Source organism: Triticum urartu, chromosome 2A, assembly GCF_056163025.1.
Source record: "Triticum urartu cultivar PI428250 chromosome 2A, HENAU_Tu73, whole genome shotgun sequence".
Taxonomy (NCBI): domain Eukaryota; kingdom Viridiplantae; phylum Streptophyta; class Magnoliopsida; order Poales; family Poaceae; genus Triticum; species Triticum urartu.
In genome coordinates this window covers 395,114,905-395,127,062 of record NC_141874.1, presented here as the reverse complement: position 1 = coordinate 395,127,062, position 12,158 = coordinate 395,114,905, and the positions used below count along the sequence as shown (strand labels likewise).

At 44.2% G+C, this 12,158-nt stretch overlaps 1 protein-coding gene, 1 long non-coding RNA gene and 1 pseudogene across 5 annotated transcripts; 1 reads left to right on the top strand and 2 right to left on the bottom strand.

The window, feature by feature from the left end:
- Positions 1-1,251: 1,251 nt before the first annotated feature.
- On the bottom strand, positions 1,252-4,154 carry LOC147985237 (uncharacterized). The gene is made up of 3 exons (XM_087543974.1): positions 3,926-4,154; positions 1,406-2,272; positions 1,252-1,298 (listed from the first exon to the last, which is right to left on the bottom strand). The coding sequence occupies exons 1-3, from the start codon at positions 3,942-3,944 to the stop codon at positions 1,252-1,254; spliced, it is 933 nt and encodes a 310-aa protein (XP_087400100.1). The 5' UTR covers positions 3,945-4,154.
- LOC125537447 (uncharacterized) lies at positions 2,921-9,168 on the top strand. 4 transcript variants are annotated; one of them, XR_015616524.1, is made up of 6 exons: positions 2,921-3,332; positions 4,161-4,279; positions 4,359-4,617; positions 4,780-5,934; positions 7,027-8,928; positions 9,032-9,168. It is a non-coding gene; the product is annotated as an uncharacterized LOC125537447 (long non-coding RNA). The 4 variants fall into 4 exon arrangements; XR_015616525.1 differs by having other exon boundaries at positions 4,359-4,840; positions 5,644-5,934; positions 9,032-9,046; XR_007295907.2 differs by having other exon boundaries at positions 4,359-5,934.
- A 992-nt stretch (positions 9,169-10,160) lies between these two features.
- Positions 10,161-11,416, bottom strand: LOC125537446 (zinc finger protein 36 pseudogene; annotated as a pseudogene).
- Between the last annotated feature and the right edge of the window lie 742 nt (positions 11,417-12,158).

The window sequence follows — 12,158 nt, the reverse complement described above, 5'->3', positions numbered from 1 at the left end:
ACCCGCTTCTCCTCAAGATCGATCTCCCTTAACTTAGTGACCTTATTATCCTCAAAAAATACCGCTTGTCTAGTCTCCACAAACTTGGTGGTATGACTTGGACAATAAAAACGATATCCCTTTCCCCTATGAGGGTATCCAACGAAGAAACAACTAACTGTTTTTGGATCCAATTTCTTAAGTTGTGGATTAAAAACTTTAGCTTCAGCAGGGCAACCCCACACTCGTAAGTAATTCAAGCTCGGTTTCTTTCCCGCCCACATCTCGTAAGGTGTGTTCGATGCTGACTTAGTTGGAGCAAGATTTAGTATGTGTGCAGCTGTCTTTAATGTCTCTATCCAAAGGCTTATTGGTAAACTCGAGTGACTAAGCATGCTTCGCACCATATCCATAAGGGTGCGGTTGCGACGCTCGGCCACACCATTTTGTTGTGGTTCACCAGGCATTGAGTATTGAGCAATGATTCCATTTTCAGATAAGAACTTGGCAAAAGGTCCAGGAATCTGCCCATAAGGAGCATGCCTACCATAATACTCTCCCCCACGATCAGACCATACAACTTTGATTTTCGCGTTCAGTTGATTTTCAACCTCCGCTTTATAGACTTTGAATTTCTCCAAAGCTTCCGATCGGTCACGTATGGGATAAATATATCCATAGCGGGAAAAGTCGTCTATGAATGTAATGAATGAATCAAAACCATCTACAGACTTAACATTAAGGGGTACACATATGTCGGTGTGAATTAATTCTAAAACCCCTGTGGCTCTTACTGCTCCTTTCTTAATTGTTTTTGCGAATTTTCCTTTAATGCAGTCGACACATTTGTCTGCATCTGAGAAGTCTAATGGGAGGAGTATTTCATTTTTAACTAAGCATTCCATTCTCCCCCTCAAAATGTGGCCCAAACGACAATGCCACAATTTCGAAGAATTACTAACTCCTTTCCATTTCTTCTCAACATTAATTTCATCACTCACATGCATAACTGAATCATTATGAAGAGATAACATGTATAGTTGGCCTCGTCTAACACCGATGCCTACATTCTTATTACATTTGATCAAAGCAAATTGTTTCTTGCCAAAATGGCACTCATACATATCATCATCTAAACGAGAAACTGAAATCAAATTTCTACTTAAGGTAGGCACATAAACAACATTATTCAATCTAAGAGTGTGGCCAGTGTGTAGCTCCAACGTGAGAGATCCCACAACTTCAACATCGGCCTCAACTCCGTTCGCAACCTTAAGCTTTCTTGTTCCTCCTCTTATAGTTTGGATCGTATCGAATCCCTGCATAGAGTTAGCAACGTGAGTGGTTGCCCCTGAATCAATCCACCATGACTTTATAGAAAAATCGACATAAAAAGATTCATCTACAAAAGTAATTTCATCAATACCTCTTTTGTTCATCCATTTTAGAAAGCCTGGGAAGTCCCTTTGATAGTGTCCCTCCTCTTTGCAGAAGTTACAAGCATTTTCTCCAGCAGTGGAGCTGCTAGGAGCAGAAGAAGAACTGCCGGCTTCTTTACCCTTGAATGCCTTAGGGTTGAATGGCTTAGTGCCTTCTTTCTTGACTTGCTTTTTCTGAGGCTTGGGAAAACCTTGCCCGTCATGCTTTCTCTTGTTAGAGCCAACATGAAAAACATGGTCTTTCTTCTGCCTCATGATCCTTTCTTCCTCCTGGACGATCCTTGCGGTCATCTCAGAGAGTGGCCATTTTCCCTTTAGAGAGTTATAGTTGACCTTAAATTGTTCAAACTCTTCTGGGAGAGACTCAAGAATAATTATGACAAGAAGGGCTTCACTTAAAGAACACTCCAAAGCCTTAAGTTTGGTGTAAGCATTTACCACCCTCAATATGTGTTGCCTAACGTTTCCGTCAATAGTGTATTTCTGAAGAAGTTTAGCAAAAAGCTCATGAGCATACACTTTGTCGGAGCCTTTAAATTGCTCCTCCATTTCAGCGAGGAATTCTTTAGCAGTGTCTTTCTTAGGGAATGCTTCAGAAATGTCCGGCGATATTGTCGCTTTCATGATGAGAAGCGCAATATGGTTGGACTTGTTCCACTTTTCCATCTTAACATCATAGTCTTTCTTTAGTTCTGTATACCCTGTAACACCTGCCACAGGTGCCACAGGTTTTTCTTCCCTCAAGGCATAGTCAAATTCATTACAACCCAAACATAATTCGACTTGGGACTTCCAACGAGGGAAGTTACTCCCCGTAAGTGGTTCGATCGTGTCGGACCGAAATGGAGCGGAAGCTGAAATCATCATAAAAATTCATAAGTAAACTTGCATGATTATAAATTTACGTTGGTAAATAAACAAACATGCCAAGTATTTAATTTCAACTCCATGTCAAAACACCGTTGGGCAGAAAAAACATGGAATTAAAATATCATAGGGGATGACTCATAATAATAAAACAACGTTGGTCCGAATTAAAATTAGAGTCATTTCATTCTGAATTTAAACATCAACATAAAAGAAAATATCATTATTTTTGATGTCTAAAAATTCATCATGCAAAACACATAATAAATCCTGAATAAAATATCTCGTTGGTTCAATTTTATCTAGAATAATAATGTGTTCATTTTAGTTTTAGGCATTTTCTATTTTTTAACGATGCAAAAACATAATAACTATTAACTTAAACGCACTGTAAAAATAGAAAATCGCGACAGTGATTTTAGCCCGAAAGACCCCACAGCTACACGTAAAACGGCCCAGCCCAGAAGAAGTTTTTTTTTGTGTTTTCGCTGGACTGACATAACCTGGGCTGCAGCCCACAGCCAGAATCGGTCCATTAGCGCCCGCCGGCCCAGCAGGGAGCCGCGCGATGCTCTGAGTCGTCGGATCGAGCCGACGGCTCGGATCGCCCCAAACCCGAGCAAAACCTGCGGCTAGGTCAAACCCTATCCATTTCTAACCCTCCTCCCGATTCCCACTCACCGGCGGGGCGACGACGTTCGACGACGGCCCGAAAGGCGCGCCGGCCATGGCGGCACGGCGGCTGCGCTCGCCGAAGCAGCATGCCGTGGACGATGTCCGGCATGCTCCTTCGTTGAGCGTGGCTGCTAGCGTCCGTGTACATGGCGCATCAAGGAGGAGGATGGGCGCCGGCCACCGCGACATGAAAGGCGACGGCGACCTGCGTGGCGTCGGCCACACAGAGGCACGTCCATTAGAGCAGCGGCGGCTGCCGAGTTCTTCCCGTGCGTCGTCCTGAGGACGGCGGCGTCACGACGTCTCTGCCCTCGCACCGCGGTGGACGCAGTGCGGGCCCCGAAGGGAAGAGGCGGCTACGTGGCGCATTAGGTGAGGATTCTCCTCATTCCTTCTCCAATTCGTGTACATCAGTGCTTGATTTGGGGGAAAAACAGTCATAATTGCAGAATTAGGGTTCTTACGAATTGGGGATTAATTCTAGGCTTCTTCATCATGAGGGGTTGCTACTGTAGACTTGCGTGTATCCCTCTGCCTATTATTTTGCTAATGCATATGAAAACAGTACTTAAGCATGATCAATTTTAATCAACTTAACATGAAAGTGAGCATTAGATCTTAACTTAGATTAATTAAAAAATTGACTGACCAAAAGATAACAGTACTTAATCCTTAGCAATTAGAAAACAACATGATGATGTACAGGGGGCAGCAAGACAGTAGCATGCATATTTGGGCTAACCAGGGGCTAAAACTTTCAATCTTGATCATGAACCCTAAACTTGACATTGATCTAAACATAGTAGTGATCTACTGATCAACAATAAAGGGATCTATTGCAATCAAGGTTGGCGACTGATACCATTGTTGGATAAATTATGCATCTCTGAGATGCCATTAGCAGGAACTGATTGCATCTAGATCACCTAAAAACATGAACATAGAAGGGTTTAGGGGATCATTACATGTCACGGCAGTGGACATGATCGCCTGCTTAGTGCAGGCTTGATGCAGGGGTGATGTAGTCGAAGTAGAGGTTCTCCTCGACGTCCTGATTCCTTCAGGGCGCCACTGGCACTGCCCGGGGACAGCAGCGGCGGCAGGCTTAGGTCTTCCCGTCGCTGCAGCACTCCTCCTGATCGGATGGGGTGAGAGAATATCGGGAGGAGAGTAAACCTTACGTGAATTGTGATCTCGCAGGTGGCCAGCTCTCTCCCGTATCCCTTTTAATATGGCGCTGGCGACAGGGGACCCAGAACCTGGTTTTTGGGCGCCCCCGATCATGGCGCGTTAGTTCTGATCGAGACTCACGTACGTTGGTACGTGGACCCTTTCACTTATCATTATCCCTTCATCTTTTTTTTTGTTAGACTAATAGATCTAACGGGCCTGTTTAAGCTGTCTGATCAAAACCAACACCTCGCACTCCTCGGTCCTAGCCGCCTTGCTCCTGTGGTCCGGTCGCCTTCGTCCCGCGCTCCGTCCGCCTTTCTCCTCGAGGTCCGGCCGCTCCCCCTTTCCCCGAGGCCCCACGGCAGCGTCGCCGCCGCCCAACCGCTCGGTCCACAAGCTAGGAATCTGGGCCGCCCTCCTCGCCGTGGTGGCCCTGCTGGCCGTCAGCGACAGAAGCGGGGTGGAGGGTTTTAAAGCTTATCTGGTATATTTTCTGTGTGCCCTGCAGCAGTTCTTCAGTGCGCATAAAAAAGACAAGCAGTTCAATTACTAAAATACTAAATTCATTTTTCAGTTCAGTTCAATTGACAAATTTAGATCAGTCCAAATCCTTGTTATAGTTTCTGTTCAAATTCTTATTACGTAGTGCCTGCATGCTGATCCATCTACAAGTAGACAACAATTGCAGGATCTGCGCACAACACTCGGTAAGATAGCATTTCTTCTGTCCCAGTTTTATGAAGGCCAGCAAAAGCTCATCAATCCCCCAAAAATCACATTTTCGGTGCTTGCCGACGCTAGCCTTGAGTTGTAAGCGACTACTGTAACTACACTGACTACAAAAATTGCAGCGAGAATGGGTGTAGAAACTTCGAGTACGGCACCCTGCTGCAGCTCCGCATCAGGCAGAAGCGCCGCATGGAGCAGTTGCCTTCTGCTCCCATACCTGTCGATGCTTTAGATTTCCATACATGAATATAAATGTATGTGTAGTCTCCATAGTAAGAAAAAATGCAGACTTGTTCAGTCACGTGGTGTGTAGTTGCTGTTTGGAATTCATGCATGTTCTGGTTCATGCTGAAATTATGTCATGAAAAGAAGTCATCCCATCTACTTTCATGATGGGCAACCACTTTATTTGAGTGGATAGCTCTGAGTTCTGACTTGCATTCATAGTTCTAAGTTCTATAGTTCTTCAATTTCTTAGTCGTACAGTGGTATGATCCCCTTGACTCATGGCTCCTTTCTTTCCATGTTATTGGTGTGTCATCGTTTGCATTTGTCAGTGCCACTAGCAGTACATAATTTGCAATGTCGTTCTATTTCACAACTAAGACATAAAAAGTTGAGATTCAGAAGACAGGTTCGGCCATAGCTGAAGGGAAACGGCATGTCGATGGTGTTCTATCTTCTATCCTATATCTATCTTGGTTGCTCTTTGTTTAATTACTTTGTAATTATTTCAATTTTGGTTAAGTCTTTTCTCTGATATATCTGTTGTAAATTGTAGGTACCGAGGCAAAATTCATAGTTGTAGTTGTCTGCAATTTACTATGGCAAAAGGTCAGAAGATTGTCCTTCCAGCGCGTCTGGCCACCTCCCCGTAGCACCGCCTCCATCTCGCGCGCCGCCCTGCTTCCCCACAGCGTGCTGCCGCAGGCATAACCCTACATCGCACATTGAGAAATGGTGGCACGCGGGGTGTGAGGCGGCGTCTCCCCACCATTTTTGTAGGTTGCCGCAAAAACAAGATGCACAAGTTCATCTTTTGTATGCTTTTCAGTACATCTACTTTCCAATGGTGAGTCTGATTTCCTTTGTGTTTCCATATTCATATAGCACAAACAATTGCTTGTGGTTATGCTTGAGAATGAGTACCGTATTGTCACTTGGTTAACCAATTTTATAATAAAGATGTGTTGTTTGAGGTTGTTTGAAATAAACTATGCAAAAAATTTAAAGTGTCAAAGTCCACCTTGCAAAACAACATCAGTTATCTCAGTTCAAGTACATAAGAAAACATAAGTCCACTCTGTAAAAACAACAGTAGATGCAGGAAGTTCAGTTTTGCTATATGCGATTGGTAATGCAGATGTGTTCTTTTGTGGTGGAGATTTCGGGAGTAAACTATGCAAACAATTTAAAAGTACTCAAGTCCAACATGCAAACCAGTAGCAGTTCTATAGTGCAACATGCATCAAATTCAAAAATAGCAAACCTGGCTTGAAACAAATTCACATCTGGTTGTTTATTTCATAGCTCATCGTTTCTTATATAAGCCAATGCTTCTATTATAATCTAGTTGTTTATTTTGTAGCTCGGTTTTTCTAATATAATGTTAAAAGTCCACTAGATAAAAATTTCTCTGTTTTAGCTATATCAGTACTAGTGCTCATCGGTACAACAAAGTAGCAGTACTGATCAGTACAACTTACAAAGTACTAGTCGATACCGATTTGCAGCAGTGTAGTTTGTACCGATTTTCAAGATGGCTCTGTATAGTATTGGTCAGTCATTTCGTTAAACTGCCTCGGTTGGCAGCCTGAACGGACTGGGCGTGGTGGCTGTGAACGGCCCCGGACTAGAGCAGAGGGCATTCAGGACCTGCGTAACGGCTGGGTGGCTGTGAATGACCACGCAGGCTCCGTGCTCCATCTCCTGGGTAACGGCGACGATGCCCAAGCCTAACAACAGCAACAATGCGTTGGGAGATGGCGTTTACCTGTGCGGCAGCGAGGATGATAGTGATGACACCTATAGAATTGTTTTCTGTGTTGCTACATTATCAGTCCAAAAAGGGTGGTGAAGATGGAGTCTTGGGTGTGTAGATGACGCGGTGTGTGTCAGGTTGTGTGTGCGTGCGTGCTAATTGGTGGTTGTTGTGTGTGTGCAGGGTACGTCCAACGACAATGAGTAGGCAGCAAGTGTACTGGTGAGCAGCAGGACGGAGGCATGAGGCAGTTGAGTAGGTGTGTGCGGTGAGCAGCTACTGAACTGATTCTGACACTGGAATATTAGTCCCACACAGCCTCTCAAGACCTTGTCATTGTCTCTGAACCTGGTGGTCTTCGTGGCCCTGCTTGAACCTTCATGGCTCAGGCCGTTCATTACCTCCACCCCGAGGTCGTTCGACGATGCAGCGCTCAAGCCGTTCACCCTTACCACCACAAGCCGTTCACCTCCGCCACACGAGGCAGTGCGATGACGCAGCAATCAGGCGGTTCACCTCTGCCACCACAAACCGTTCATCTCAGCCATAGGAGGCCGATGCAACACTAAGGATGTTGTGTTCTTTTTCAGTACATGTTTTGTGTGCTTATCAGTTAACCTACTTAACGATTATATGTACAATTTCCCCTTGGTTTACGTGTTCTTCCTATAGCACAACAGGTGTTGTGTGTCATGCCTTAATAAGCATTTTATAAAACCTAGTATGGATCGAAACTAGCATATGTTATGTTCTATTCTTGTAAATGAAGCTCCTTCTGTTTTGTTTGAAGTTACTTGGCATAAAAATTTGTACATGTTCTACCGCAAAAAAACATATATAAAATGTCTTGATGCTTGAAATCTGAAAATACACTCGGTTCAGTTCCTATATTTTATTCCAGTTCAATTTAAAATTCTTGTTCAGTTCAATTCTGGTTTTGTTACACACTTTTATGTCATTATATTTAATCTGCCATAGTGGTCATGGGTGTGTGGGTTAGCCCTAGCTACGTGTGCTGGTTGTTTGGAGAACAATAATTGAACAGAAACTAGGGTTATCCGAATTTGGCTGATTCACGATTTGATGGAATCTCCACTAGTGGCAGTACACCTGTGGCAAACAAAAAGAACCCCACAGAAATTCAAAATGGTAAAAAGTTCAACTCGTAAAATGAGAGATCCAGAACATCGTTGCAAAAAAAATGTTGAAAAAAACAGAGGACAAAAAATTTAACAAAGGATAAGAACCGGGGTTATTCACCAAGAAATTTTTAAAAAGCTTGCAGAACAAAACAACATAAGTTAGGAGATCATGACACTATGACAAGAATGCTCAGTACAATCCCACACAGGGCTTAATTCGTATTATCATTTCCGAACAATGATGAAACAATGCTCGGTACAAACCCGCTCAACATTTGGGAAACAGAAGTTGTAGCTTCTTTCAAAGTTCAAAATGAATAATATTTTCAGTTCAACTTGTTCTAGCAAACCATGTGCGAGACACCATAGAATGAAAATGTTGTCGCGTTGCTAGGTCTCCAATTTGTTCAACTACAAATAAATAACATCCGTTCGACTACATATATTACACTAGTTCAACTGAGTGCGTCACACCAATTGACCTAAGTTTTACATATGAATCACTTAAGAAAAAACTGTAGATTTTGATGATGCAAGCTTAGTTCTTTTTTCTATTTCCTATAAGTTCAAGTGATCAATTGCTATAAGTTGGCGGGTTGTTTACTCAGGCAGTTAAAAAAGTGAATTATGTTCATGGCCAGCGAGATGCTCATCATTTGTCGCATCCATCTCTACTGAATTATATTCATCTCTTTCAGTTCTTCTTTGAAATTTTGGTCCATTTTCTTTTTGCAGGATGCATAAAAAATCAAAGGTAGCATCTCAAAAAAGATGAATATTGGAAGCCCATTGCCGGGCTGCGGATGTGTATGACTTGAATCGGTAGCAGGCCTGTAACCGAATCATTCCGCACCACTTTTCTGTCCGTGTGGCTTGACGTGCTGCCCGCCGGCTCAGTCGTGTACGTCCAGACAAGACACTATGGTGCAATTTATTGCATGAAGTAAGCCCAACAATTCAGTTTTCATTTTCTGATTTTTTTTGAACTTGCTGTCACTTAACTTATTGTTATATTTCTGTATTTGAAATACCACCCTTTTCGTTAGTTGCAGTATGTGTTTGAGAGTGGATGAACCCATACCTGAAGGCTCTGGGCTCCGACTACAACAACTGTGTCAAATTCGCCATGGCTGCCTCAACGGTGTCCCGCGGCGTCTCCCAATTCCCTGAACATCCAGGTCGATCCTTTCGCCTACTACAAGCGCAGATCCCTAGAGCTCTAAAATTCTGTATAAGGATATTTTTTTCATCAGTTCTAAAATTCCCAGAGCATCAGTCCAACGACGTATCGGGGTATACTGTGTTGCTCCTGCGAATTTTTTGTATGCTTGCATGTACAAAAAATGGTACAATTATGAAATTTAAACCAAAAAATTTCACTTCTATAAGTTCAAGTGCTCATCCATACACGATAATTCAAGTTGGTAAAAGTTCAAGTCGTAAAACAAAATAAGTCCAGAACATCATTGCAAGAAATGTGAGTTAAAAAGAAACAAAACATTTTTCTTTTATAAAAAATGTCATTCAGTTCAACGATACAAACGATGCAAGTTCGGGGACGATGATATCGTAAACCGTTGAAAGGCCTGTCATGCTGCTGGCAGACGCCTTGGTTGAGTACCACTTCCCCTCCTACTTGCTCATGAGCGGCCACATTACGCCCCAGGAGAGGACGGCGCCGAAGAGGAGGGAGAGGTTGATGAGGTGCGAGCAGATCATCTCGTCGCCACATACATCAGGCTGAAGCTGAAGAAAAATCTGGCCACGGAATCATCGAGGATTTAAAACGGTGAACTCTCTCATGCATTTTCATTTTTCAACCACCGAAACTTAAAAATTGTTCAGCGAGAGAAAAAAGAAGTCATATAGGCATTACGTTTACTTCCAGGCTTTTAGCCCGAAGTTGGGAAACTGGAGGAAGCCGCAGACGTTGCCGTCGGTGTAGAACCATTGGAAGAAGCTCCAGAAGAAGCTGATCCCAAAGTACTTGAGGAATCCCACAGACCTGCTGCCTGTTGTGGTAAAGGTTGAAAGAAATTCGGAATCAGTCCGGGCCATCCATTTCTAAAGCATTTTTTTACACAGTTAAAACACGATTTGATTAATCGTAGCTGGGAATAAGAAGATGTGCTTTTCGCGCAAAGGAAAGGAAAAATAAAAAGGGTCAGACCTTGCATTCTTATCTCCTTGAGGTGTGTGGAATCCGTTTATGAGGACGCAGTGGCAGTGCCACTTGGGTAGATTAGCTTGTAGTCGATGATCAGTACCTGAAAGTGTTTAATTTCACCACCAAATCGTCAGTTAAATTGAAGACCGATTGCGACTACGAAATCAATTGTAAATATCTTTCTCATCAAGAACAAAAATAAAATGCAGACTAGCTAGGTTCCGTTAGTGACCGCAACCCTGGTGCTATGGTCTTGCGAGCAATGCCAAAGTTTCAGTTCTTCTGACAGTACAGCAGCGACCTAGGAAAATCGGGAAGCGCGGCTCACCATGGACCTGGAGAGATCAGAGAAGGGCGCTGGAGCATGAAAATGGAATTAAGCCCATAGTTTTAATTTCTTTGTGTCCTTATAAATACAAAAAATCAACAAATCATGGTGATACCTAAATCGTATTCAACAAATGAACAAATCAATCAAGGGGCTGTTGACCATTGGTCATCTCTCCTTCTTTTACAGCAAAAGCCTTAGCTTCTTGGTGGGCAGAGGGCTCTGCACCTCCTCCTCCTCGGTCTTCAATTTAACTGAAACAAAACCCCTGCATTCTCCGGCATCGGCAGCAGGTTCAGGTCGAAGTTCCTCAGCACAGCGGAGGACGCCGACACGGAGACGGACATGGTCATGGACACGAAGGTGCCGTCCCAGTAGTGGCAGCGCTTGTGCCCTCCGAGCGCCTGCCCGGTCGTGAAGCCCCGCCCGCAGACGGTGCACTGATGCGGGCCGCCGCTGCTCCCGCCCCAGGACGCCGCCGTGCTCGTCTCCGACCCACCACCTGCGGACGCCCGCGCGGTGATGCGGCGCTCTCCGGTGGGCAGAGGCTTGCGGTGGCTGGACTTGTGCCTGTCGAGCGCCTGGTATGACGTGAACGCCTCCCCGCAGACCGCGCAGCTGAACCGCAGCTCCTGAGCCGGCGCGGGGGACGGGTTCCACGCGCTCGCCAGATGCTCCTTGCCGGTGGCGGCGAGCGCGGCGAGGCAGATGGCAAGGTAGTCGTCCTTGTTGAGCGCCGGCGTGGCGGTAGGAACCAGGGAGAGGGAGAGGGAGAGGTCGGTCTGGTCCGCCACCATCCCGCGGACCGTCACCTGCTCGCGCCACGGCGGCACGCGCTCTGGAGTCGGCGCCCACGAAGGCCCTCAGGGCGAGCAGCTCGAGCTCCTCCACGCGGCGGTGGCTGTGGCGACTGTGCTGCGGGTATGAAAACGCCATGAGTCCAGTCACACAGGTCCAAACTGAGAGCATCAGTTCATAAAGAAGACGATCAGTTCGACAAAAATGAGAGCATGAGTTCGACCCCTCGAATTCGCCAGTTCAACAATAGTAATATAATAATATTTTGTTACGTGAAACAGAATAATATATATATATATATATATATATATATATATATATATATATATATATACTAGCAAAAAAGCCTGTGTGTTGCAACAGGAAAAAATAATATGATACACCCCTATCCTGAAGCATGGCTCAAAACCCACCACAACTTTATTTCCTTTATTTGAACATGGCACTCCATTTAAAAATAGTAGCTAGTTCAAAATTATTCAGCCCATATACTATCTTGTTAATTCCTGTAAAAATAGATTAAGAGGTTAATTAATTAGTCAACCCTTTGAATAGTAATGCTCACCTTTTGTGATATTTGGATTGGATGATGAACTTCAAAAACTCACCTCATCTCCCCTTCTTCCTAATGTATACATCCTTCACTAGTCTCATGAAGACGAGATCTCTGAAGAATCAACATAGTACATGTAGAAAGAAAATAGTTTTGTACCAGTAGGAAGCAACCCTATGCATGTTCTCACTCTCATATGCCTGTGCTTTGCAACGGGAAAAAACAAATCATCGCATGTTCCAAGCGACCCATCAGTTTTACCACTCTCTTTGCCATCGTGGTCATGTTGTCCTTTTATTCATGACGAACACGATCAATCTCAGGTAA